Below are 24,212 nucleotides of genomic sequence, written 5' to 3' on the forward strand. Positions count from 1 at the left end.
TTTTGTGTGTGTTTCTTATACTCTTTCAAAGTTTTGGTCAAAAATTGTCACTTCAACTTGCTTTCTGTTGGCAAATTCACCCCAAATCTTTTCCTGATTATGGAAGATTCTCTATAGAGAGAGGAAAGCTCATATATGGAAAAATGTATCCGGAAGCTCAAACTAAAAGAGAGCGGGTTTAGATTAGTTTTTAGGAAGAAATTCTTCCCTGTCAGGGTGCTGAGCCCTGGCGCAGGGTGCCCAGAGAAGCTGTGGCTGCCCCTGGATCCCTGGAAGTGTCCAAGGCCGGGTTGGACAGGGTTTGGAGCACCCTGGGATAGTGGAAGGTGTCCCTGCCCATGGCAAGGGAGTTGGAACTGGATGATCTCTAAGATCCAGGCCATTTCATGATTCTAATAAGTACTGCCTATCTCTGTAACAGCATTTCTTCCTGACTTATCTTTGGCTCAAATATTACCTTTTTTTTTTTTTTTTTTTTTTTTTTTTTTAATACATTCCATAGATCTGTAGTTTGAGTGTCTAGGTGTGATACATGTTCTAAATATTAGTCTTTTTGCTGTTTAATCTGCCAAGACAGAACTGGTGGCGTTGCTGTCCCCATCCCCCAAGTTACCATTCTTTGGTCACATCCTCATGTGACAGTCTGCAGAACTGACTGAGACTTTTCTCTTTAGCGCTGTACTGCAGCAGCTCCTAATGGTCACTGCCTTATTCTTCAGAATTCAATTTCACAGCATATTGGAGGTGACACACCTTCACTGCAGTGGAGAAGGCTTTATTTTCATCCCTTTCAATTGAGTTAATGCCTGTTTGGGAGCACTCTGGAGGTGTAAACTAGAGCTCGGTTGCTCCAGTTAAATGGAAAATGGTGAATAAGGTGCTCCTTGGTAAACTTTTGTTACAGGCAGCTCTGTACTGCCAGGCTTTATAAAGTTTAACAATCTGCTGGAGTCATTAATCTCCTGCTGTGCCTTTACCTTCCAGTGGCAGGATCAGACATTTAATTCTCTACTAGACTGTAAGTAGCACTGAGACATTTTGGTTCTAAAATTGTTATATAGCCATGGAAAACATCATTTTGGTGGGCATTTAACCTCTTTGAGCTCAATTATGGCTGTGAACCGACAATGATAAAACAGCCCTAAACAGTGCTTAGAACAGTAGAGCATGATGCTATCAAAAACACCAACTTGACTGTGCACCATAAACTGACAAAATTGACTGAACTGGAAAGACATAAAATCTGCCTGTGCACCATTCATGCTTTCAAAAATGTTTGCAGGTCTCTGTGTTTTCCTTCTATATTTTCTGTTGATCTGGCAAATTTATTAATCTCTTAGCTTTATGTACATTAATAAAGTTTTCTCTCTGAAAAAATGTAAGCAGGACCTTAGTTTAACATGCTTCCTCCTCTAATAAATGAAGTTTCACGTGGTGGAATTCATGCTTTGAATTCATCTCTAAATTAAAAATCCAGTGAGGGGAAAGAAACCTAAAGCATTGTCTTATGAATAATAGTGTGTGTCATAATATTTACATCAGAACACAGCATAAATTAAGGCATTGCAAAGGCAATTGTTAATGCAGGTGCATGAGCAAAGCTCTGGTGCTGGGTTTGGAATAAAACATGATGGGCTTTTGCTGCTTGCTTTATGACCATTCCAAGTCAAGTCACAGCCTTCTCCCACTCCCTTCTGAACTGACTCCCCCTGCATGAAACTGAAATCTCTGGGTGCACAAGCCATCACTTAGACTGGACTTTGTTGCAGTAGGCACAGGAGCGCACAAGATTGCTTCTCCAGTAGTTATTTACCTTGATGAATAGCCCTAATTGGATCAAATAGACTGGTAATGGTGAGCCAGTACTTTTAAATGTCTTGTCTTGTGCCATTAATATTACCTTGTCATGTATCCATTTCAGCTCTTGGATGAAAGTCTTGCCTTCATACTGCTGTCACATTTAACAAATGATTTTGTCAAGTCGTTCTTTACAGCTTGTGCTGAAGGATGGTAAAATTTGTGGTCTCCTGCGTACATAAAACCCATTAACTCTACCTTTCAACTTCCATGCAAGGGCGTCCTAAAACTCAGATAACAAATTCCTAAAGAAATTATAATGCCTGTTTACAAGAGGGGCCAGAAATATGCTACTGACATCTATGATTAACACAGCAGAAGAAAAATAGAATGTATTAATTTTGTATTTATTAAATCTGTGACAGTTAGAATTCAGATTTTTTTTTTTTTTCAGCTGCTGCAATTATGAACTTCAGAGGACAGCACACAGTTACCATTAGAAACAAGATATCCATTTCATTCATTCATTCATTTTGATTCAGAAAGGGCTCTGCTGTATATTTACAACCCCCAAATTGCTGGTTAGCTGATGCTCTTGCTGTCCTTTTTATTGATTTCTGGTATGTGGTTGTAGGCTGAAGATATTTAACACTGATGAAAATAAGCTGCTTATTTGAACATCCTGAAGCTACTGTTAGAATTCCGTGGGGCATATTGTTATAACCCGATCTATAACGCCACATTACCTTAGATTAAAAATGGGATTGATTGTTCATTGAATAAATACAAGCCTTTGGAACAGATCTCTCCTTACAGCAGGGTACAAACAGAAAAGTGTCGGTGCTCATTCAGCATTTAAAGTAAGGTTTCTTTTAGTGCGGTGGACAGTAGGTTTTTGCTGGCACATGCTGAACTTGAGCAAGCAGAACTTTTTAAGGATCTTTCACTGAGAATGAGCTGGAAGCCACATGGGATTTTTGAAAGCTTTGTGTATTCCCCTGGAAATGCTACCATTTGGCCTTTTTCGGTACACTGGGCATTAAAGTCTAACTGTGGATACGCAAATGAGGTGTCTGACCTGGGGTTTGCCAGCAAGCCCTGGGAAATGGATGTCTGCAGAGGAGAATTATGCAAATTTATGATGCACCTTCCCTGGCAGTATTTCTCCCTTAATGCTGGCTATAAGTGAAGCTATTGATTTAATAGGGAATCACAGAATATCCTGAGTTGGAAGGGACCCACATTGAGAACAACTCTTGGTTGTCTAGCATAGAGCAACTCCAAGAATCCCACCATGTGTCTGAATTTTTAAGTAAAAAACTTTTTATAAATACTGACTGGAAATCTATCAACCCTAGAATGCAGGATGCTGCGCTGCTGAACTTTTCTCTGATGCTGAGCATCTTGGAATATTTTTTCTTCTTTTTCTTGCAATGTTTTGATGTACTTGGAGCAATATCAGTATTTATATTGAGATTGTACCTGTGAAAACAATTCATGGATTGGGGTCTCATTGTGTGAGATGCTGTGCAAATAGACCCAAAGCATGGCCTGAAAGAACTTTAAATGTAAGAATAAAATAAGAGTCAGCAAGTGGATAGCAGCAGATTGATGAGGGAAAAAATAAAGAGTACAATATGGAAATGTAATAGGTGGTAGCAAACACACACCAGCTTCCAAACTGTTGGCAGGTCTTGCTGATAGATGATTCTTTTCTTCTTTTTGTCTTCTGTCCTCCCCCTGTTTGTATGTGTTACTGAGTTAGCTATTCTGAGTACCTTTAATCATTTTGAAAGTGGAAAGAAAATTTCCAGGCTGAATCTGAGTGGAATTAATTTTTAAGGAGTATTGAGAACTGCTTAATACCTTGACTGCTTCAGTCGTGGGGGAAATAAAAGGAATACCCCCTGCAAGCACATATAAGCTATTTTGCTTTGCTTGTTTTTACTGCAGCACTCAGGAAATGAAGGAAAATATTCAAAGTTAGCTTTCCTCTTATTCAAACAGAGCTAAGAATTGCTATCATCAAACAGCAAATGCATCTTGGATTGTGTATTTGCAATGTCTGACAATAGGCCAGTTTTCGGTGTGATTGGGTGTTTTGATGGCACCTTGTCTAGCTAAAGCTTTCTTCTCTGGGCTGCAGAATAGAGAAAATTACCTCTCTGGATGCCTCATCTAACTAAAAATGCATGATTTAAGGAGACTAATGGATACCCAAGCCTCCAGGCTGAATAGCTCCTAGCTTCTCTTTAAGTCCACAGTTTTTCATTCTCAACAACCCAAAAGCTGGAGAAAACATAATCAAGGTGTTTCTGATCCACAATTCTACAGAGCAATTCAGCTTCCAGGAAGAATTTTTTAAGAATTCTGTCACTCTTTCTGGATGTCTTTCAAATTTTAGTGACATTTGACATTAATTAGTGGTCATTAGCAAGGTGGAAAAGAGGTTAGTGACATCATTCTTACAGTAATATTGTTTCAAATAGATGTTTATATGGACTAATAGGTGTTAAATCTTCAGTAACTTGTAAGGTGGTTTTTTTTTTCTTCCTTGAGAATAAATTGTAATGTGTTTTCTAATCTGCCTGGAAAATGCCAAAAAGATTTTCTGTTTATACTTTTTGGAGCTATTTGAATGGGAATACAAAACACAAGGCATTTGCTACACAAAATTTTAATTATTGCATGGAATACTATTCACTGGAGGAATTACAGAAGGCTTAGAAATATTCAGGCTAATATTTTAATGCTTGCTTGGAGTTAAGCTCTTTAATCCATATTTGGCTTTTTAGTGAGCTGAACTGTTTTTTCAAGTAGTGCGGAGCTTTCAATTCTCATCAATTTGCCACGTCTTACATGAGTTATCATCATCATTCTGTACAGATCCATTCAGGCCAGGAGGATTAGGTATATGTCAGCACAAATCCTAGGAGGGGTTTGCAGAACATAGACCCTCAAGTTTTTAATTTTGCTTGCCAGAAATATTGGAAAAATGAAAGCAAAAAATCCAAATTCCCACGTAACGCTGCGAGATGCAGCACATCAGTGCTTAAATATGGACAGCGGGAACGTGTGCTGATGAACGTCCTTTATTTATTGGTCGGCTCTCTTTTGTCACAGCTCCGGAAGGCAGTGATGGATCACATATCAGATTCATTCCTGGAGACCAACGTCCCACTGCTGGTCCTCATCGAGGCCGCGAAAAGCGGGAATGAGAAAGAAGTGAAGGAATATGCTCAGGTCTTCCGTGAACACGCCAACAAGTTAGTGGAGGTAAGTGACCTCATTGACACAGCCAGATTTCCATCTGGAACCTCTAGGAGAGGCAGGAAAAGTGATATACTGGATGAAATGTTAGAGGTGTTGTTTCAGGAGTTTTGGTCAACTTTATGCCCGTGATTGCCCAGGAAATGTTTGGATGATGGACAGAGGAAAGTGCTGTGTTTTAGTCGTTAATTAAAGCAACTGAGAATGTTAAGAAATGGTGTTTCCAGCAGTTTGTCAAAAGACATGAGCAACAAAAGTAAATTTCCATTCAGCATCCCTAACGGTACAATTGAGCTGAATGTCTGTTAAGTAAAAAGCCAAATTGGTGCTTCATAGTCTGGTCCTGGCCAGGAACTCCTCTAAACATAATTATTTGTCAGTCTGAACTAAAATAGGGGAAAGGACCTACAGAGAGGTCAATGCATTTAGAATATACATGGTCATGAGAGGTCTGTATTTCATATATAAGTATACAAATATTTATAGTATCTTCTCTTTCTGAAGAGACACACTGTAAAGTCAACCAGAGATAATTACAAGTCTTCAGGATGATATTGAAATAGGTTTATTCTACCATGAGGAGTATAAAATATAATGATTGAAACCTTGGATACTGATGGAATGGACACCTAATAAAATTATGATAATAATCATTTTAGTTTGCCCTCCAACTGGCTGTGAAAAATGCTTGTGTTTTTAAAGACAAATATAACCCAGTGATTTGCTCAATAATATTGTGTGGCATTTTTCTGGACTAGAAATGTTTTGAAGGCTTTGTAGCCCCTTTGCAACGCATTTTCTCGTCACACAGTGTGCTATTTAGCAAAGAGAAATTAAATTAGGGAACTTCTATACTGAACTATACCTCTGAATGCCTTATGTTAAAACAGGATTCATCCTAATTATGTAGAGCCTGAGCTGAGGCTGAGAGGGAGGGTTTCTTGGTTAATGTTGACTAAATATGGAGAGTTTCCTCATAAAATAAGTGTCTGGATGTGTCTTTGCAGTGGGTTTGATTTTTCAAATGTTCTGGAGCATCTCATTCTTGCCATGTCCCAGACAGGGAGTCAAGGTACCTTATTCTGCTCTGGGAATCAGGTGTTTGCTATAGTACTTAACTTGTAGGTGCCTAAAGGAAGGTCTTGGGGTGTCTAAAATTTCTGTACAATGCTGAATCCAGTGAAGTTTATTGCTGTTGTCTGCAAGAGGATCGCAGGACTGTCAGCAGCCTTCGGTCCCCGCCCCTGTGTGTGTGCAAAGATTTGTTGCTCCCTCCTTGTGACTAGAGCTGTGGCAATGAAAAAGGAAATAGGTGGTAGGTATATAAAGAGAGGGAAAAAAAAAAAAACCCACACCTAAACAAATGGAAAACCCCTCCACAATGTTTGTTCATAGTAATATTATAGTGGCAGTGGAGTTGTAGGCTTACATGCAGTGAACATATGTTGGGTTAGTGTTATAGCAGTCACATCCTCCACAGATTTGCGACAGAGTGTTGCAATGACAGGTCTAATAGCATTATTAAAAAGTTTAAAATAGCTAAGTAGATATTTTAAAAATACCACAAGAGGTAACGGCATCAAAGGAGGAAAAATACCTTTTAGGGGCATAGTTTAAAAAAAAAAAAAAAAAAAGAACCAAAAACTCCCTGCCAGAAAAACCCACAACTTTAATGGGAAGAAGAAAGAATTGTAATGGTGTTAAACTGTCATAGGGAGAATTTAGCTTTGTTCTTAAGAGGAAATTCTTTACTGTGAGTGTGGTGAGGCCCTGATACCCACAGAAAAGCTGATTCTGCATCCCTGGAAGTGTCCAAGGCCAGGTTGGACAGAGCTTGGAGCAACCTGGGATAGTGGAAGGTGTCCCTGCCTATGGCAGAGGGTGGAATGGGATGGATTTTAAAGTCCCTTCCAACTCAGGACATTGTAGGATTCTATGATTCTATGAAACCAAGAAACAAAGAGCAATTTTAGTTATTAATTCATGGTTTTACAAGCTTAACATTACACTAGACTTTGTATTTTAACCAACTGGAGGTTGGTTAATGATTTTTGACATGTGGCTGTCTTGTATCCTGCCAAAAAGCAACCACATTGGCATCAATAGATTTCTCGAGCCTAATACCTAATATTTTTATTCAATTTAGATTGTTCCAGACTATCAGAAGCAAATTCTTAATTGAATCTTGTGTGCGTCTGACAGCTGGTACTGGCTTGTGGGTGCATTCTTACCCTTTTCCAAGGATGGGGTCTTTTAGGGGGATATTAGTTGTAAGAACTGCCCTTTTAGTTGTACGAACTATTTCTGGTTCAGGTGAAAAGCATCTTGAAGAAATGAATTTCTATTGCATGTGAAAATTTTAACCCCAAATTTCAAGTTCATCAGTCTGCAGAAGCAAATACATATTTGGAATATATTTATGTTCCTTTTATACTAGATTTTGCACTTCAAATAGTTTCATAGTTTTTACTTACTGATGCACAATGGAATCTTAGCAGATGGACTTCTCTGGTTTTGTGGGTCAAGTATCTTGCAAATAGTAAAGTGTGGTTTAAAGATGAGACATAATCAAGTGACTATGAAATGTAAGATGCTTTCCCAGGCACGGGGCCAGAATTGCTTGCTAAGATATGCAAACACAGCTCTGCTGAAGTGCGTGGAGTTGCACTTGCTCATGTTAGAGGAATTTGGCACTGCTAATTCAATACTGTGAAAAGTCTCTAGTATTAATCATTAATTTTGAAATCTGAATCTGAATTACTTGGATGTCCTACCAGGCTCAATAGGCAGCCTGTCAAAAGGTCAGGAAAAAATAATACATGTTTTAGTATTTCTTTACACGAAACCTACCTTTTTCCATCATGAGGGGGAAAAAAATTGCACTTCTTGATAGTTGTTGAATACAAATGGCAAAATTTTCTCTGCATAGCCAATACATTTTTAAAAATATATTTTGTCAGCTTGAGCCTTAAGGAGGTTAAGTTTCTTTTATATTCCATATTGCAGAATATTTAAATCTTCTCTCAAAAGCTGTTTTCATTCTATAATATTTTCCTTTCCCCACCTCTTACCATAACATTAATAACAACAAAGATGGATGTCATTTTTGGAGATATTCACTGACAACTAGATTTGTCTGTGGGTTTTATTGGAAACACAGAGTGAGGTGTCACTTAACTAGAATGTAAATCATACAAAATAAATCAAATTGTCAGACAGATTCTTAGGATAAAACATAATAATATAATGAAACAGAATTAGGTGGTACCACTCCAGGTTTGGATGGGTAACTCTTTTGCTTGGAATGTTTATTCACAGCCAATCTCTCAATTTTTTTTACTGCCTTCTGAAACTGAGGTTAGAGAAGTGATGGTGCCTTTCCAGGTCATGATCTTTATCTCATGAATCCCTTTATGTTTTTTAAGAAATTAGCTCTGATGACTGAAAGTAAATGCCTGAGTTGTAATGCCAACTTCAGATGTGACCTTGGGAAGTCATTTGAGTTCTCTGCCCAAGCACCTTCATTAGTAGCATAAGGATAATGACAGATAATTCTAATACCTGCCACACAAAGGCACTTGACTGATTTATTCAATGCATCTATCAAAGCACTATAAGGAAGCTAATTAATAATTTTCATTATTCTGTTTAGTAAAGGTTTAACTGTTTAAACTTGGTTTAACTGTTGGTCCCCTGGACTGTTTCTTGAAAAACTGCATTATTAATTCTAACAGGTTTTCCTGGCAGATGAAATTCAGCATCCAGTGAACTCTTAAGGGCCATGGTAGCAGGCTGCTCAGTTGGAATTCAGATTATAGTGGATTGGATCAGACTTTCCATTCTCAAAAGGATGGACATAAGTCCAAGAGCTTTCTACTAGTTGTTTCAGTCTGGGGAGTTTAAATGCTTTTATGGAAATACTTCACCATTTTGGTGGTCAGTGAACGTTTACAAGAGTGAAACTCAGTTGCATTATTCTTATTCCCAACAAAATCTGAATGAAGCACCTTACTTAAAACACCTAAAAATGAACTTTTGAAAAGCCCCTTACCACTTTTGCATGAATTGATTTTTATGAAGAATTTTATGGCGCCCACATGGATCTATCAGTTTCGCCTCATACGAAATCGTAAGATTTTTGGAGACACCACAGATAATCAAAGTTGCCTTGTAAGAACACCTGTCCAGAGGAAGAACTGATTTGGGCAATGGTTTATGGTCATTTAAGGTTGATATAGTGCAAGCACATCAATGATATCATAAGGTTGGATGGTAGCAGATGAAATCCAACAGCACCATTCTGGTTTTGGTTTATAGTCTCTCTGTCCGTTAAGTTTGCAGGAGCCTTTATTAATTTTCTCCATGTAATTGCCACTTTGAAGAGGATAATGGGGTTACCTTTGGGCAGTTAGGGGCTTGGGCTTTTTTAATTTTACAAAAAAGAAAAAGAAGAAACGAGTTTGAACTTCTTCCTGAGATGCAATGCAGGCTACCTTTAATTTTCTAAGGATTGTATTATTTGGAGCTCCCCAATTCAGACTGACTGTAATCTTTCACATCACAAATGTGAAAGCAAGTTTGCATGCTGAAGACAGGAGGGGAGAAAAAACCACTGTCAGTATGCACAGCACACAAAACAAGGAGCTGGGGCTGCTCAGTGACCCCTTCTCATTTGGTAATGAGAGAAAAGAGGGGAAATTGTGAAAGAAGATTTTACTTTGGTGGTTCACAATGGATTTAATCTCAATTTACATCAGCATTATACAACTAATATCCAAACCAGGTGTTTTTTGTTTTTTTTTTTTTTTCTTTCCAGAAATAACTCTCAGAAAACCACAAGGAGTATTTGCTCCAAAAGAAATGCAAAACTAGACTTTCTCCTAGGGAGTGAAGATCTTCTGTGTCACTCCGCAGTGCACTTGAGGTCGATGCAGAGCTGGGGGTTCACACGTGGCACTTCAGATCCCTTACAGGAGGCACTGGTGGCCTTCATAAGGAATAGATGGCAGTTTTCTTTGTGCTTTTGTAAACATTGTATAAATTCATAAACTGACAGATTTTAATTTAAGACAGACAAAACTCAGAGGAAGAAACCTAAGGAAAAGAAAAAAAGCTCATTTATTTCTGCAGCTTTAGTTCAAGGAACAAAGACTGTTCCTGCTGATATTTTCACTTATACTTGATATATTCTATTCTTTTTTAAGTGCACACTGCTGCTTCATCAGAGCACACACTGTTTGCTTCTGATGATGGAGAAAAAGTGTCAATATCCTGGCATAGCTTCTGCACCCAACTTGCATCCTGAACAATGTGTACACCCCTGGGTTTACTCTTACGGACCGATCAGCTTTTACTCTGCATTTTTCTTTTAGCTGGCATTAAGCTAGATAAGTACTATTTAGCAGGTGGTAATCCTTGCGTCTAATCAAGGAGTGTTAAGAAGGTCATAGATTAGTTTCATTCAAGCTCTTCAAGTTGAGAGATTTTATTTGAAATTAAAGCTGTGAGCTGCCTTTGTGTCCTAGTGTTTCATCAGCTCAGTTTTAATTTCCATCCCAGGCCTTTCTTCCTTGTGTGGGCAGCAGATGCTCCTAATTCCCAGTAAACATCAGGAGTGTATTGGCATAGCTAAAGCCTCAAGTCCGGTTATTTGCAGTGAGACAATGAAAAGTTTGAACTTTTTAGTGAAGTTCCTGAGTCCCTCCTGCAGCCAGGTCTGATGTCTGTTTCTCCTCCTTGGAGGGATAAATGCCTTTGAGGCAAAATGAACTTCAGTTCTTTCAGGATAAAACTTTCTGGTAATGCAGTGTCATGGGTGAACTCTTTATCCTGCCTTTTTTACTGACTTGAACACTGGATATTGGTATTCCACTGGGATCCGTGCCAGTTTCATCTTCTGGTATCTCGATTAATGCTGAAATGGAATCTAAGTGCCTTAGAAAATGTGAGACAAAGAAATAGCTGCCGCCTTGTGACTTTTAGAGCCCCTTGTCTTCCTGCCTCTGGAGAAGGTGGGTTATTAAAGGAGGTAAATACTCAGTGCCTGCATTGTCATGACTTTTTTTGTCCAAAAGCCAGCACTGCCGTCAGGCACAAAGTGCCATCTCCAAGGCTTGGTGTATGCTGTGAGAGCGAACAGTTGCAGAACCTCAGGTCTGTAAACGGCATTGTTGACACAGAAATAGGGGGGAAATGAAACAATTTGACATGGAGAGCTTGGCTACAGCAGATGCTGATCCCTCAACATCTGCCCTTGGCAGATTTCTGCTGAAACCAAGGAATCCAGGATGGCTGGAAGGAGGAGGAGCTTCCTTGTCAGCTGCATTATTTTTATTTCACGGCTACTTTGGCAATATGGCTCTGTTTCCAAAATTTCTTCCTACCCATAAACACCTGAGTAAACAAGCACACCAGAGTCAGTGAGACTATTGCCATTCTCTTGAGTAATCACTTTCTATTGATTTGTCCCTTTTTTCTTAGGCTGCTGCACTTCTACATTTCGTAGCAACACCAAGATGGTTGAAGGACAATTTCATTTGTTCACACATATTTCTGTTATGTAAATAAGAAACAAATCCTACATGAAGTTAGCAACTTGTGGGTAATGATGATGTTTTTCTTCCTTCCCAGGAGAGTAGAAGATTAAAAATTAAATTTGGAAAAATACTAACTGGGAAATTGCTGCAGAATCTCCCATGTCAACTTGAAAGCGTTTTTAGCTTTGGGACTGTAAACATAAAGCCAGTGCTGTGCTGATTCTGTTATCTGATTTCCTGGAGGTCATAATTCATTAGCAAATGACTTATCATGTGATTTTACACACAGGAAAAGAATGCTGGAACATTTCCTACCAACGAAAGCATAGTCAGACCACCTCTTCACATTTTTTCTGTCATTCCTTCACATTTTTATGTGTTCTCTGTTACTTATTTTCATGAGAAATACCTGGTCATCTCCTTGCAGCAAAACTTATTCGTAATAATTTTGCAATATTTTCCAGTTACCTGATTTTTTATTTTTTTTAATAATTAACTTTTAACCAGGCTCATTTGAGGCCTCTTTAAAAGAGGTGAAATCAAATTACTCCCTTTTTAATTGCTAATATTTAAAAAATATTTTTCTAGTGGATAGCATCCTCTGAGCAGGGGACTCACTTCAGTCTGATCATGCTCTGTGCTGTGTGATTCATATTTTCCCAAAATAACAGGACTCCTACAAACTCTAGCATCCATTTATAGCTACTATCCCTTACAATCTGATCACACCCCAGTCTGTGTGATTTAGAACTTGTGAATAAAACAATCAAGAGCGCTTGGTACTTTTGGTAATTAATTGATTGTGTAAATTAATGACTTAGCTCCTCCAAACCAGTTGTTTGAATTTGTAACCTCAGTATACCATGGTGCAGTACAACATCCGGCATGTTGGATGTTCAGAAAGGGTGTTTTCTATACTGCCCCACCTAATTACGCTCATTCTTTATTTTTTTACTCTTTGGTCCTATTTGGTACAGTGTTTTATTTGTGCCCTAACCAGAACTGATATTTTCCTCTTGTGCTTCTTTAAAATGGGCACCACAATCTGTCTTGTAAAATCTGTGTGTTGGATAAATTTTTGCTACTGAAGACAGGTTAACGTTTTATTACTCTGTAAAAACTTTAGCATCTTGGCCTTTGTTGTGTGATGTATTAGCAGGGTTATATTTCAATCAGTAGATATTAAGCACTTTGTTTTTACATGAGCATCTTACGCTGTAAGAGCTTAATTAAATAGCCTGTCCTAGAGCTCAGAGTGTAAGAGAAATAATGGGAATGGTGGGGAATGAAAGGATGAAATACAGGAATCTATGCTGTTATTCCAAAGTCACAACAAAGTTAGAAATTGCTGTAGAGAAAGGGAATTTGTCATTAATAATTGAGCCATTTCAGGGCAGAAATGGAGGGGGAGAACTGTATAAGAAGTCAGAAAATTCAGTAAAAGCTGTAAGTACTGAGGAAACTGAAAAAAATTATTTACAAGGAAATAGTGAGTCTGAAATATTGGAGACCATTCAGACCTGCTCAAAAACTGACTGGATATCCAGTGAAAATACCTGTCAAAGATCTGAGCACAGAATGGCATATTTAATGATGGAGTTTTGAAGTCACGCAAAAGAAGAAATTGTAACCCTTTATCTAGAAATCTCATGATCTTGAACAAAAGTTACAGCAGTTTTGCTTTTAAAAGGTTTTGCAGGCAAAATACACATGTCAGATACTCAAATACAGACCACTGAGTGGTCTGTAAAATTGATTTATTAATTTATTAATCCGGAAAAAATATGCATCTAAATCCTAGTGTCCAGGTACACAGGAACTGCACTGGAGTGTCTCTTGCTTCAGGTGATGCAATGTGGGGGTCAGAGTGGATTTTACCCTGTTTTTTCCGCTCTCCCCATTAGCTGGATTCTAAGAAGCATAGTGGTTATGGTAAACCAGTCATAGGTATATCTCACATTGCTTCTTTTTTGTGTTTTCCTAGAATTCCAGGTGTTTGCAGAAATAAAATGCATCTTTTGCCATTTTGGATTGGTTCAGTAACTGCTGTTGTTGTGTTTTGACACCGATAGTCTCAGCCTTGAATGGCCTGTGCAGCTTTAAAATATTTTTTCTGTCAAAGCAGATCCTGAGGATAAGCAGTAGGGTCAGATAAACCATGTCTTTGTTTCCCCCAGGATAGCTGTTATTTGGACAAAATATTCATCTCCTGCTGGAATCTTTTGCTGCAGAATTTCATGAAGGAAATTTCAGGAGAAATCAGGATGATGATACAAATGGACACAGAGCAAGCTGTGAGAAATAGGAATCTGGGAGAGCTGCTGGGGTAGAAGGCTTTAGGGTGAATTTTCAGTAAATTTATTCATACCTGCTTGTAATGTCATTGCTGAGTGTCAATCACATACGGGGCTAGATTTTTTTTTTCTCATGAATTTTTTTTTTTTAAACTTATGGACAACCCATGGATTCAAGAAGAAAATCCATCATGTCGTGTAGATATGGATCCAGAAATAAAATATTCTCAGTCAGCATTATCCTAGGTGAAAAGTTGGGCTCAGTTATGAAAGAGAAGACACATTGTAAAGTCTCATGAGATAAAAAAGTAGCAAGCTCATTCAGAAAATATCTATGTATTACAGAGTAAAATACCATAAGCCTAATAAAAACTCTCCCTAGTGTTTGAAATTTTTTTTTACCTTAATTAAATTTCCAAAGATAAAACCAAGCACCTCACTATTCGGCTAGAATAACATTATAACAAATGCGCGGATCACACTTGACTAGAAAATCTTTCATGAAATATTGATGATAATAGAGGAGGACTGACTCCATGGCTTAGCATGAAAAAGCATTGGTTTCACTGCTTTATTTCAAAGCTTGGCCTTCTGAAAATCAAATAGAACAATTAAGTGGATTTTCTTCAAGTTCCAGAAAGTTTTTCCTATGGCCTCAGAGCAGGCAGGAGGAACTTCAGCCTGAGGACAACTTCTTAAGAAACTTTTAAGTAGCAGAGAAAATGATTTTAGCATGAAAGTGTAATCTCAACAGTAAGTTTAGTTTCACAGTACACAGGTTTTAAAACTACTGTTTTGATGATCCTGATGTGCTTCCAAGACTTAAAAAGTTGAGGAAAACTGGTTCTGTAAGCCTTAATCTCTTTACAATATGTTATGCTCAAAAAAGCATAAGATAGAGAAGGGAGGAAAAGTCAAGATTTTATCAACACCTGCACTTCCTGCAGTCAAAAGGTTTGTAGGACTCAGGTCTGGCCTCTGAAAGATGAATAACTGAGAGGCTGCTGCCATCACCCTGATAATGGGGTCATTACATCTGGGTGACAGAGTCAAGCTCATTGCTTTGTGATGAGAACCTTTTATCACAGAGCCAGAGCTGGTGGTGTTGCTGTCTCCTCATCGTCTGTAATTTCACACTCGTACCCTTTGGGGCACCAATCAATGGACTCTTAGTTTTTCTTTTAGTTGTAATGAAATAAGGACAGTTTTTGACCAAAGCTATGTGGAGCTGTTACCTTCCCAAGACACCATTTGCACTGCTCATAGCATCAAGGGATTTGGAAATATCACCATGCCCAAGGAAATAGGTAAGAGCAACCATAAGGTCTGAAACCTATTTGTGGTGTGACCGAAAGGCCATGGATACTTTTTTATTTCAGAAATTTTTGTTGCTGCAATGTCAGAAGGAACATGAAGACACTCAACAGTGTGTATTAACAGTAAAACATGGAAATTTTTAGATGGGAGAGGGGGAAAAGAGGAAGCAATAATGATACCTTGTTTGACTCAGTCCTCACTGGGAGAATCTTTCTTGCTGGGATGCCAATATAGATGTAGAATTTATGCAGAAGTAGAAAATCCCTGGGGCTTTATGAGACCCCTCTCAGGTAATAACAGTGGTAAAGGACATCCCATTGAACAGAAGTGTCTGGTGATTTTGTTGGTTTACATTGCAAAGTGAAGTGTAGGTAGGAATAGCTGCTACTGACAGTAGTTCTCACAATATTGTGTAATATTAAACCTCTAATGATGCATGGTGTTGCAGCTAATCACTGAGTTACCTTAACACACACTGGTTTAAAGAAAATAAGACACTTAAATAACACAAATAGGAAGCTGCAACACTTCACATTCCCAGTCTGTGTAAGAGAAAGCAAGAGCAGATGAAATTTTATGCCTTGGCTTGCACTCAGATATCGCAGTGTTCCTGTAGTCTTTGCCCATTTCATTGGATACTGGGAAATAAACAAACAGGATGAACAGATCACTGGCAGAGCTATCCAGAAGGTTCTACATCAGTGTAAGTGTTAATTACACTAATTTCTGACACACGATTTTCAAAAGCCTAACAGATAAAAGCATTAAGGCCATAAATCATTCATTTAATATGATTATTTCCAGTCAGTCCTTTATTTACTGTCTGCTCAATTAAAAATTGAAGTTAATGAATCTTTCACATGTACCATAATATTCTACTATTCCATATTTCCCCCTTACACCCCAGGTAAAAGTCTTGTCTTTTTTTTCTCCTCTCCATCCTTCCTTGCATTAGAAAGGCACTTCTGAGTCACACCATATATTTTCATTTCTGAAAGTCACTGATAGCAGTTTTCCCATCTGAAATGATGTCCTGAGAATGAGATGGCAAAAAGCCAGGCAGCAGCAGGAGCTCTGGGGAGCAAATGTGCAAGTACAGTTTTACCTTAGGTCTTACCTTACATCTCTCTGTCTTTGCCTTTTGCTGCAGAAGTTACCTCCTTTCCCATCCATATCATGGCCATAAATCATCTTTTACTTTAGTTTTATTTCTAATAAAACTCCAAATTCTGCTGAGAAACTTGCATTTCTGTCCCCGTTTTTGAAATTTGCTGTTTTGCAAATGAATGAGGTGTTACCCAAACATACCCGAAATTGGTAGCAATCATTGGAATGATTCATCATTTTTATGCCTCACAGTTACAAATACAAAAAAAAAAATTCTTCCCTAGTGTTTTTGCTGAGTCCAATCCCGTTCTTTGTTGTTACCTGCTTTTGTGAAGTCTTTTCTCTTGTAGAGGAGAATTAATTCCAACCTCTTCAAAGCAGAATAGCAATTTTTATTCCTTCCTTTTTTGTAATGTTTGACACAAAAGAATTTGACATTTTGCACGCTGTAGGTGAATGTGTCAAATGTGTAAAAAAAAAGATGCTTAGTTGGGGTAAAATGATAAATCATCCCCCAAATTCACAGACACAGTGGCGGTGTCCATCAACCAGGTGTAAACCCAGGGCTTCTGACTCGACTGAACTTAGAACTACAACAGCTCAGGTTCTCTTTGGGTCATGCTTCTTGCCTCAAACACATTTTAGTGCTCAAGAGCACCAAATGTCTGTCTTGCATGACTTTTTGGGGTTTGGAGTGTTTTCTTCTGGTTTTTGTTTGTTATTTTGTTGGGGTTTTTTGACTCAAAATGTTTCTTTAATTTAATCAGTAATATGATCTCCACTTCATAGGCAATACTTATTAGTGAACCTGTGGCAGATGGAGAAAAATGGATCTGTGATTTCTATCAGTTGTTCATCAGTGAGACTTTCAGACTCCTTGTTCCAATTTCTGGCTTTTAATCGTAATATCTTTTGACTTTTGGTTGACTTGTTATTTGCATATCACTTAAAATAGTAGACTAGATACAAGTGAGCAAAAAAACTTTGAGTGTTTGGAAACCATTAGATGCAGCCTACTCTCTACTATATTTAAGCCAGTAAAAGTAAACATAGTAGACTTCCAGGTTTCATTTTAAATAGCTAGAACCTTGCTAACATGCAAGACAAAATTAATTTTGCCCAACTTTTGCCTTTAACCTATTGGGCTATTGTCTGCACCCTCTGGGACAGCACAGCATAGAGATGGACTTTTAGAAGGTGTTTATTGCTATTCCAAATTAGAGGAATCAGGCAAAATATGTGTGAGGCATTGACTGAAGATCCTCTTCTCCCTTACACATCTTTGTAGGGATCTGCCATCTCTGCAACTCTCCCTTGGATCCTGTCTGATAGAAAGCTGTTAGAAAGCATCCAGGGGAAGAGCTATGGAGATGGAGAAGGGTCTGGAAGAGAAGCTCTGTGAGGAGCAGCTGATATCACTTGGTCTATTCTGTCTGGAGGAGGCTGAGGTCAGACCTCGTCAGGGTCTGCAGCTCCTCCTGAGGGGCAGCTCTGATCTCTGCTCTCTGGGACAGTGACAGGACCCAGGGGAGGGGCTGGAGCTGTCCCAGGGGAGGTTTATGTTGGGCATCAGGGAAAGCCTCTTCCCCCAGAGGGTGCTGGGCACTGCCCGGGCTCCCCAGGGAATGGGCACGGCCCCGAGGCTGCCAGAGCTCCAGGAGGGTTTGGACAACGCTCCCAGGGACAGAGTGGGATTGTTGGGGTGTCTGTGCAGGGCCAAGTGCTGGATCAGTGATCCTTGTGGGTCACTTCCAGCTCTGGATGTGATTCTGTGGATCCTAGACAGTTAGGGGAAAAAATGTCTTCTCGACAGGTCATGATGAGTTGCATATGGTGAACCTCCAATACAAAAATCCTGCCTGTGGCAAAAACTTTTCCCACAGAAGACGCTGCTCTTTCCTGTGGTGTACTTCTCAATCTTCCCTCAGCTTCTTGAAGAGGGAATGTTCTGTGCATGTAATTACCTTCTGGTGAGAGCTTGAAATGCTTCATTTACATCAAATCCTTCCCTTGTAATAACACCATAATATCAAGTCTCATTGCAAGTGAGACAACCAGTAGTGCATGTGTCTTTGGGGAGCATCGGCATTTCCCACCTCATGCAGGCTGAAGGTATGTTTCCCTGCTATTTTCTTTTAATCTGCAGCAAAAGAATAACATCCTGCAGCCACTGCCCATGATCACTTGGATCTTTACCTGTCTGAGCTCCCCAAGTTTATTTTAGTTTGCAGTCTCTGTCAAAGATGCTCCTGTTTCCATCTTGTGTGCGTGGAAAGCTCTCTCGGCTCGTAACTGTAACACAACAGATGGGACACACTGCATCTTGGCTGACCTCTTCTTTCACCATTTAAGTAGCTCAACTGATTTCATTACCATAAAATAAACTTCCAAGAACTCCTTACTCTCTAGACCAAGCTAACGAGTGCCAGCTGACACCCTGCAATTGGAATAGCTGAGGAGGACAGTTTTCATAGTGGTTTCATGGGATCAGAAGATATTTCGGGTGATTTTAATGAGAACCAGAGGGATGAAATGCCTGGAAAACTTAGATTTTCTTCCAACCAAGACTAAGAAGTGAAAATAACATTGTTAGGAGCGCTCATGGATTTTATTAGTAAGAGTTTCCAAAGTCATGCTTGTGTTTTTTGCTGTCGTTGGAAAGAGACTGAGGAGGACAAACAGGGCTTGGAACACTGGCACCTGACAAGTGGTGCTGAAGAAATGCTCAACACGCTTCATCTCAATCTGCCATTTTAAAAAAGTTTTCTCTTTGGTCTCACTGTTCTGTTGTTTTCAGCTCCATTTCTTCAGGATTTACCCTCCTTTGAGGCTGGTTTTAAGAGCATTAGCTACCAGCTCTAAGTCTTTAGCAGGCCAGGTTTTATTTTCTAACAGAGAGTTCCAGGAGGAACTCAGGTACTCCACTGCAAAACTCAGGGATACAATCCCCTCCAGAAAAAATGAACACTAGAAGTTTATATATCTAGTAAAATATAAAAGATAGGAGTTACTGAAAAGCTGTTGAAAAAGACCCTTGCCCTTAGCTTCTGAGAGAGGGATAAAGGTCTCATTAACATTTTCTTACCCTTTTTCAACAGTTTTTTGTCTCTAGACATGATTATTATTGCACCTTGTCTTTAGAGATTATTATTATTACGTCTTTTCACATCCTGGATTAACTTTTCATACATGAATTTAGGCTCCCTCCTTTCAGCTCCTGTCCCGTTTGTTGGGCAGGAGTGTGAATGCACTTAGCTAACACTGACTGGGGCATGGAATATTTACATTTTTTAATATATATATGTATGTATATAAATATAATTATAGAATCACATTTTAAAAAATGTTCGGCATGTTCTTTAAAATTGAGCAAAATATATGGAATGCTTGTCTTCTAAAAAAACAATATGACTGAGATAGCGCAGCAACATATTTGAATACTTGCTTGCTTTGGGCTGCTGGGCAAATATCACGTGCATTGTACAAGGGCTTTTTGTTCTGATATCTTCAATTACACCAACTACAAATGTACATGCAGTTACAGATAGAGCCATATACCAGGATCTGATTACACACACAATGCAAAACTGATTTTCCTCTACCGGATGTGAGCACACTATGAAGTCTAGCTCTAGATGGCTTTTTTTTTTTTTTTGCTTTTTTTTTTTTCCCCCCCAAATGTTTTCAAAAAAAGGACAAAAGAATTTTATGCAACTAAATAATACAGATGCTTTCAACAGAAGTTATTACAGTAGGGAGAAATCTATTTCTTTTACTCACTGATCCTGTTCCCTGCAGCTTTTTCTGTACAGGTTTCTATACTCATTTTCGTTCTTCCTGTGTGATTTTTTCTTCAGTAACATAATAAATAAAAACAAGCTCTTGTGTGTTCTTCTTCATGTCTTGTACTCTAAGCATGACATTTTTGTTGTAATACAGATTTGAAGATAAAAAATCCCAGCTATATTTCTGTGCATGAAGAAATGGAAATCTGAATCTTACAGGAGAGACTTATTTAGTTTTTATTGAGATGATTCATAGAAAGTGTGGAGAAGAGAGAAATAAAGGAAGAGTATTGTGGCTTGAAACTCTGCTTTAATTTCATAAACAACTTTATTACAAAGTGAAGAATACATCTTTGCTATATAAATAATCATCTTCAATAAGTTCTTTTCATTAAATTAAATTTCATGTTTGTGCCTCATTCTGCAACTCTGTCATGCTTATGATAATTATCATTATTATTTTTTCATCTTGATGTCTAAGAGAGCCTTTCCTTGTGTTAGAAGATGGTTGGGGCAGAATTAAAACTTCAAATTAATTAAATTCTTCTCATAGGATATATGAGATCCTGCACTTCCCAGCCGAGCAGAATACTTCTTGTGAAGGTGAATGAGGCTGCCTGTAAAGACAAACAAGACTAAAACAGCAAACAAACAAACCAAAAGCCTAAACAGGTGGCAATTAAAACCCTGCTTATAACAGACTGAATGTCAGACAAATAAAGTGTGAGAAAGTAAATTGTCATTCAAATTCTCTTAAGTATTCAATAATCTAATTTCTAATTCGAGTCAAATTTCTAAGCTGTAAAATCCAGAAAATGTCAAGCTCTATGTCAAAGAGCAATTTGGAAAGTGATTCCAGAATTTTATTCCCACAATGGCCACAAATCTAAATTTTGTTTTGAAAATCCTGCCAGAATGTGAGGTTATTTTTCCTCCCAAGCACTTACCTTGGATGCATTTGTAAAACATTTCTGTAGCTTCCTCTAATGTCATATTTCCCCAAACTTCCTGGGAACTCTTTGTGCCTCGCAGTTTCTGCTGCTCTCTTTACATGTGACTCTTCTAAGTGAAGTATTTTCTTAAATTATCACCATTTTTTCAACATCTTTATCTGCTTCTGTTTTGATGCTTTAGCTCTGATCTGGTTTGTTTAGGTTTTAAAACTGCTCCCACAAATGAGAGTCTTACAGTAGATTATCATCTGTGCTTGTAACCTGTCAGGATTGTTATGATTCCTTGTGATTGATCAGATTGATCATAGAATTTCTGTTTCTTCTTAATCTTTCCCCTGCTCTGCAGTAACTTGGTCTGATGGCCATCGAGGTAAGCCAGGTTTCTTTGGCAGCTCCTCAGTGAGTTGAGTCCAAGACCTTTGGCCTTGTAGATACATCTGTAATTCTGAATAAAAGAGGATCAGGGAACTCACTCAAGAGCTGAGATAATTCAATGGAATTCTCTTATTTAACAGTGCAGATGTAGAATAACATCTCTTTGTGAAGCAACCCTTTACATCCCTTGTTACAGGAGTGAGTTGCATTTTAAGGGAAGATCTACTGGGAACACATGGATAATCTAAAGGGATAGTGGTTAATCATTTGTGGAAATCACTTTGTGCCTGGAGACTCTTGCGGTACTGTTCTTGAGAAGCAAAGTTCCTTCCCAGAAAACTGTTGAAATGTGCATGGGCAGGATGATCATGAGGAGGGTAGGAGCAGTTAGTATTTAATCTGATTTTTTTTTTTCCCCCCACCTCATTTTTTGGTTGGGCTGTTTCAACTATTTTCTGACACACTGACATGTATTTTGTCATGTCAGTGCCCTGAAAAATCTCAGGAATGTATAAAATATCTGTGAAGCTGGAGCTCTCAGGTAGCTGGTGATAATGGTTGGATAAATATACCCTCATTTCTAGCATGTGACTCTGTGGGGCTGGAAAATGTCAGTTCCATGAAGAAAAGGCAGAAATTTTTAATGAAAAGAGGACTGAAAAATAAGACAGCTCATTACATTTTTGGGGTGATGTCAGATGCTAACCTAAACACTAAGAAAATAGCCTTGATAGTAAAGGGTAAAGCTGGCAGGTAAAAGTAGTGGGTTTGTTTAAAAATAACAGGGGGAGCGACTCGGAAGCTCCTGAATTAATCCAAGAAACTGATCACAAAATCTCCTGACCCCTCAACAAATGTGAATGGGGGATGTTAAATACAGAAATGCATATTGTATTAATGTAGGTTTGAATTATTCTGGGAAAACTTGGAACTTGGGAGAAACTGAGTGAAATATCTTGTATGAATGTTTTCCTGGTAAGAAATACACTTTAAGCCAACGTATTTGTAAAAGTTGGCTGGATTTGGCCAATAGGTTTGCTTGTTATCAATCTGACACAATTTTTTGGTGATTATTTTTCTTTGCAGCCACCAAACAGCAAAAAAACTATATTATTTAAACAGCTATATTTTTGGCATGTATTTCACATACAGATCATACATCTGGTGCAATTTCTTTTTTTTATTCTCTTGTTATGAGAGAATTTTCCTGAATCTGTCATCTCTTTTTATAATCAATCAAAACCCCTCAGCCATATATCTTTTCAATTTCAATAGCAATAATGATCTGGAGGAAAGACACAGGATAAATTACTGTATTAGTAACATCTTTTGAAATTGTGTGGGAACTCTTTCATATTTTAGAAACTTGGTCATGCTTACTGCAGAATTGTGTAATATCAAACATGATGCCCTGACTAATTGCCGTTGGAACTATTTTACTCATCCCTCTCATTTTTGTTCAGCTGATATATTCTTCATGTCGTTCCTTAAGCTGAAATGTGGAAATGTCAGGGTTCTTTTGTAAACATCTGATAAACTCTGTTACAAAAACCAACAGACTTTTCTGGGGGGAAAAAAAAAAAAAGTGAGTTTGATAAAAAACAGTCCATGGATAATAGAGAAAATTAAGTTGACACAGGATTTAATACATGCATTTGGGGGAAAATGCAATAGCAGCATGATATGATCTTGGTTCTTTCTTGATTTTTTTTTTTTTTTTTTTTTTTTTTTTTTTTTTTTTTTTTTTTTTTTATGTGCTCAGAGAGCCACAGTTGTCCAGGAATGAAGGAAATAAATTTTCATGTTCTATTTTCTCTGCTTGTCTTCCCTGTGAGGGGGGTGAGGCCCTGGCACAAGGTGCCCAGAGAAGCTGTGGCTGCCCCTGGATCCCTGGAAGTGTCCAAGGCCAGGTTGGACAGGGCTTGGAGCAGCCTGGGACAGTGGAAGGTGTCCCTGCCATGGCAGAGGATGATCTTTAAGGTCCCTTCCAACCCAAACCATTCTAGAATTCTTTTCACCTGGAAGTCAACACACTGAGATATGTGATCTGTGATTTCAGAGAGAGAATCCTGTATTTTACTTGGGTTGAAGGAGTATCGATTGTCTTTAGTTTTTGCAAAAATAAGCTAATATTATTAGAAAAAGTAAAGATGTTAGAACTTCTAAACCCTGTAGCGATTTAAAGCAGGATCATATACTATCAACATGAAGGATTGTGTGTAATTACTCTCTTTAATTAAGTTTTGCTCACTGTTGAAGAAATACCCCATTTAGCAAATGCTGACACGTTTTTCTTTTTAAGACATAAACGGTTAGATAGGATTGCTTTGATTTTCAAGAACTAGAATTCCCTTGCTTTAGCACTTTTATCTGCTTTAGCCTGAGTTTTTTCCAACAAATGACTATTTTATTTCCAACTCCCTTTAAAGGAAGTTCAGAATTATGTGTTTGGAATTGTGTTTGGAACAAAACATCGTGCTGATTTTTACTGAATCCCAAAGTTTTTTCTGCATAGTGTTTAAACTTTGCTACAAAGGCAGTGGAAAGGGGAAAAATGCTCTGGATCCTGGCCTGCAGAGGTTAAAGCTGTTTGTGCACCTGCAGGCAAAGCATGGAAATGTTCCAAGATGTCTTAAAAAATTAAGTTGTTGTACAAGGATGGATAAATACCAACTCTTCTTCTCACCAAATTCCAAAATCAAGGAGACCCCACTGCTGTTGGGAAGGTGGAATGGGAGAGGACAAAGATTCTCACCTGCTGGAAAATGTCACCAGCCA

The 24,212-nt window shown here is 38.3% G+C and overlaps 1 protein-coding gene across 6 annotated transcripts in view; it reads left to right on the plus strand.

Annotated features, from left to right (window-relative positions):
- Nucleotides 1-24,212, plus strand: part of CTNNA2 (catenin alpha 2) — a 462,766-nt gene that overhangs the window by 358,883 nt on the left and 79,671 nt on the right. For all 6 annotated transcript variants that reach the window (XM_040064114.2, XM_040064113.2, XM_040064118.2 and 3 more), the window contains one exon: nt 4,921-5,073. In XM_040064114.2, the coding sequence (XP_039920048.1) occupies nt 4,921-5,073 (153 nt within the window). The remainder of the gene's footprint in view (nt 1-4,920; nt 5,074-24,212) is intronic.

Source organism: Hirundo rustica, chromosome 5, assembly GCF_015227805.2.
Source record: "Hirundo rustica isolate bHirRus1 chromosome 5, bHirRus1.pri.v3, whole genome shotgun sequence".
In the NCBI taxonomy this organism is placed as follows: Eukaryota; Metazoa; Chordata; class Aves; order Passeriformes; family Hirundinidae; genus Hirundo; species Hirundo rustica.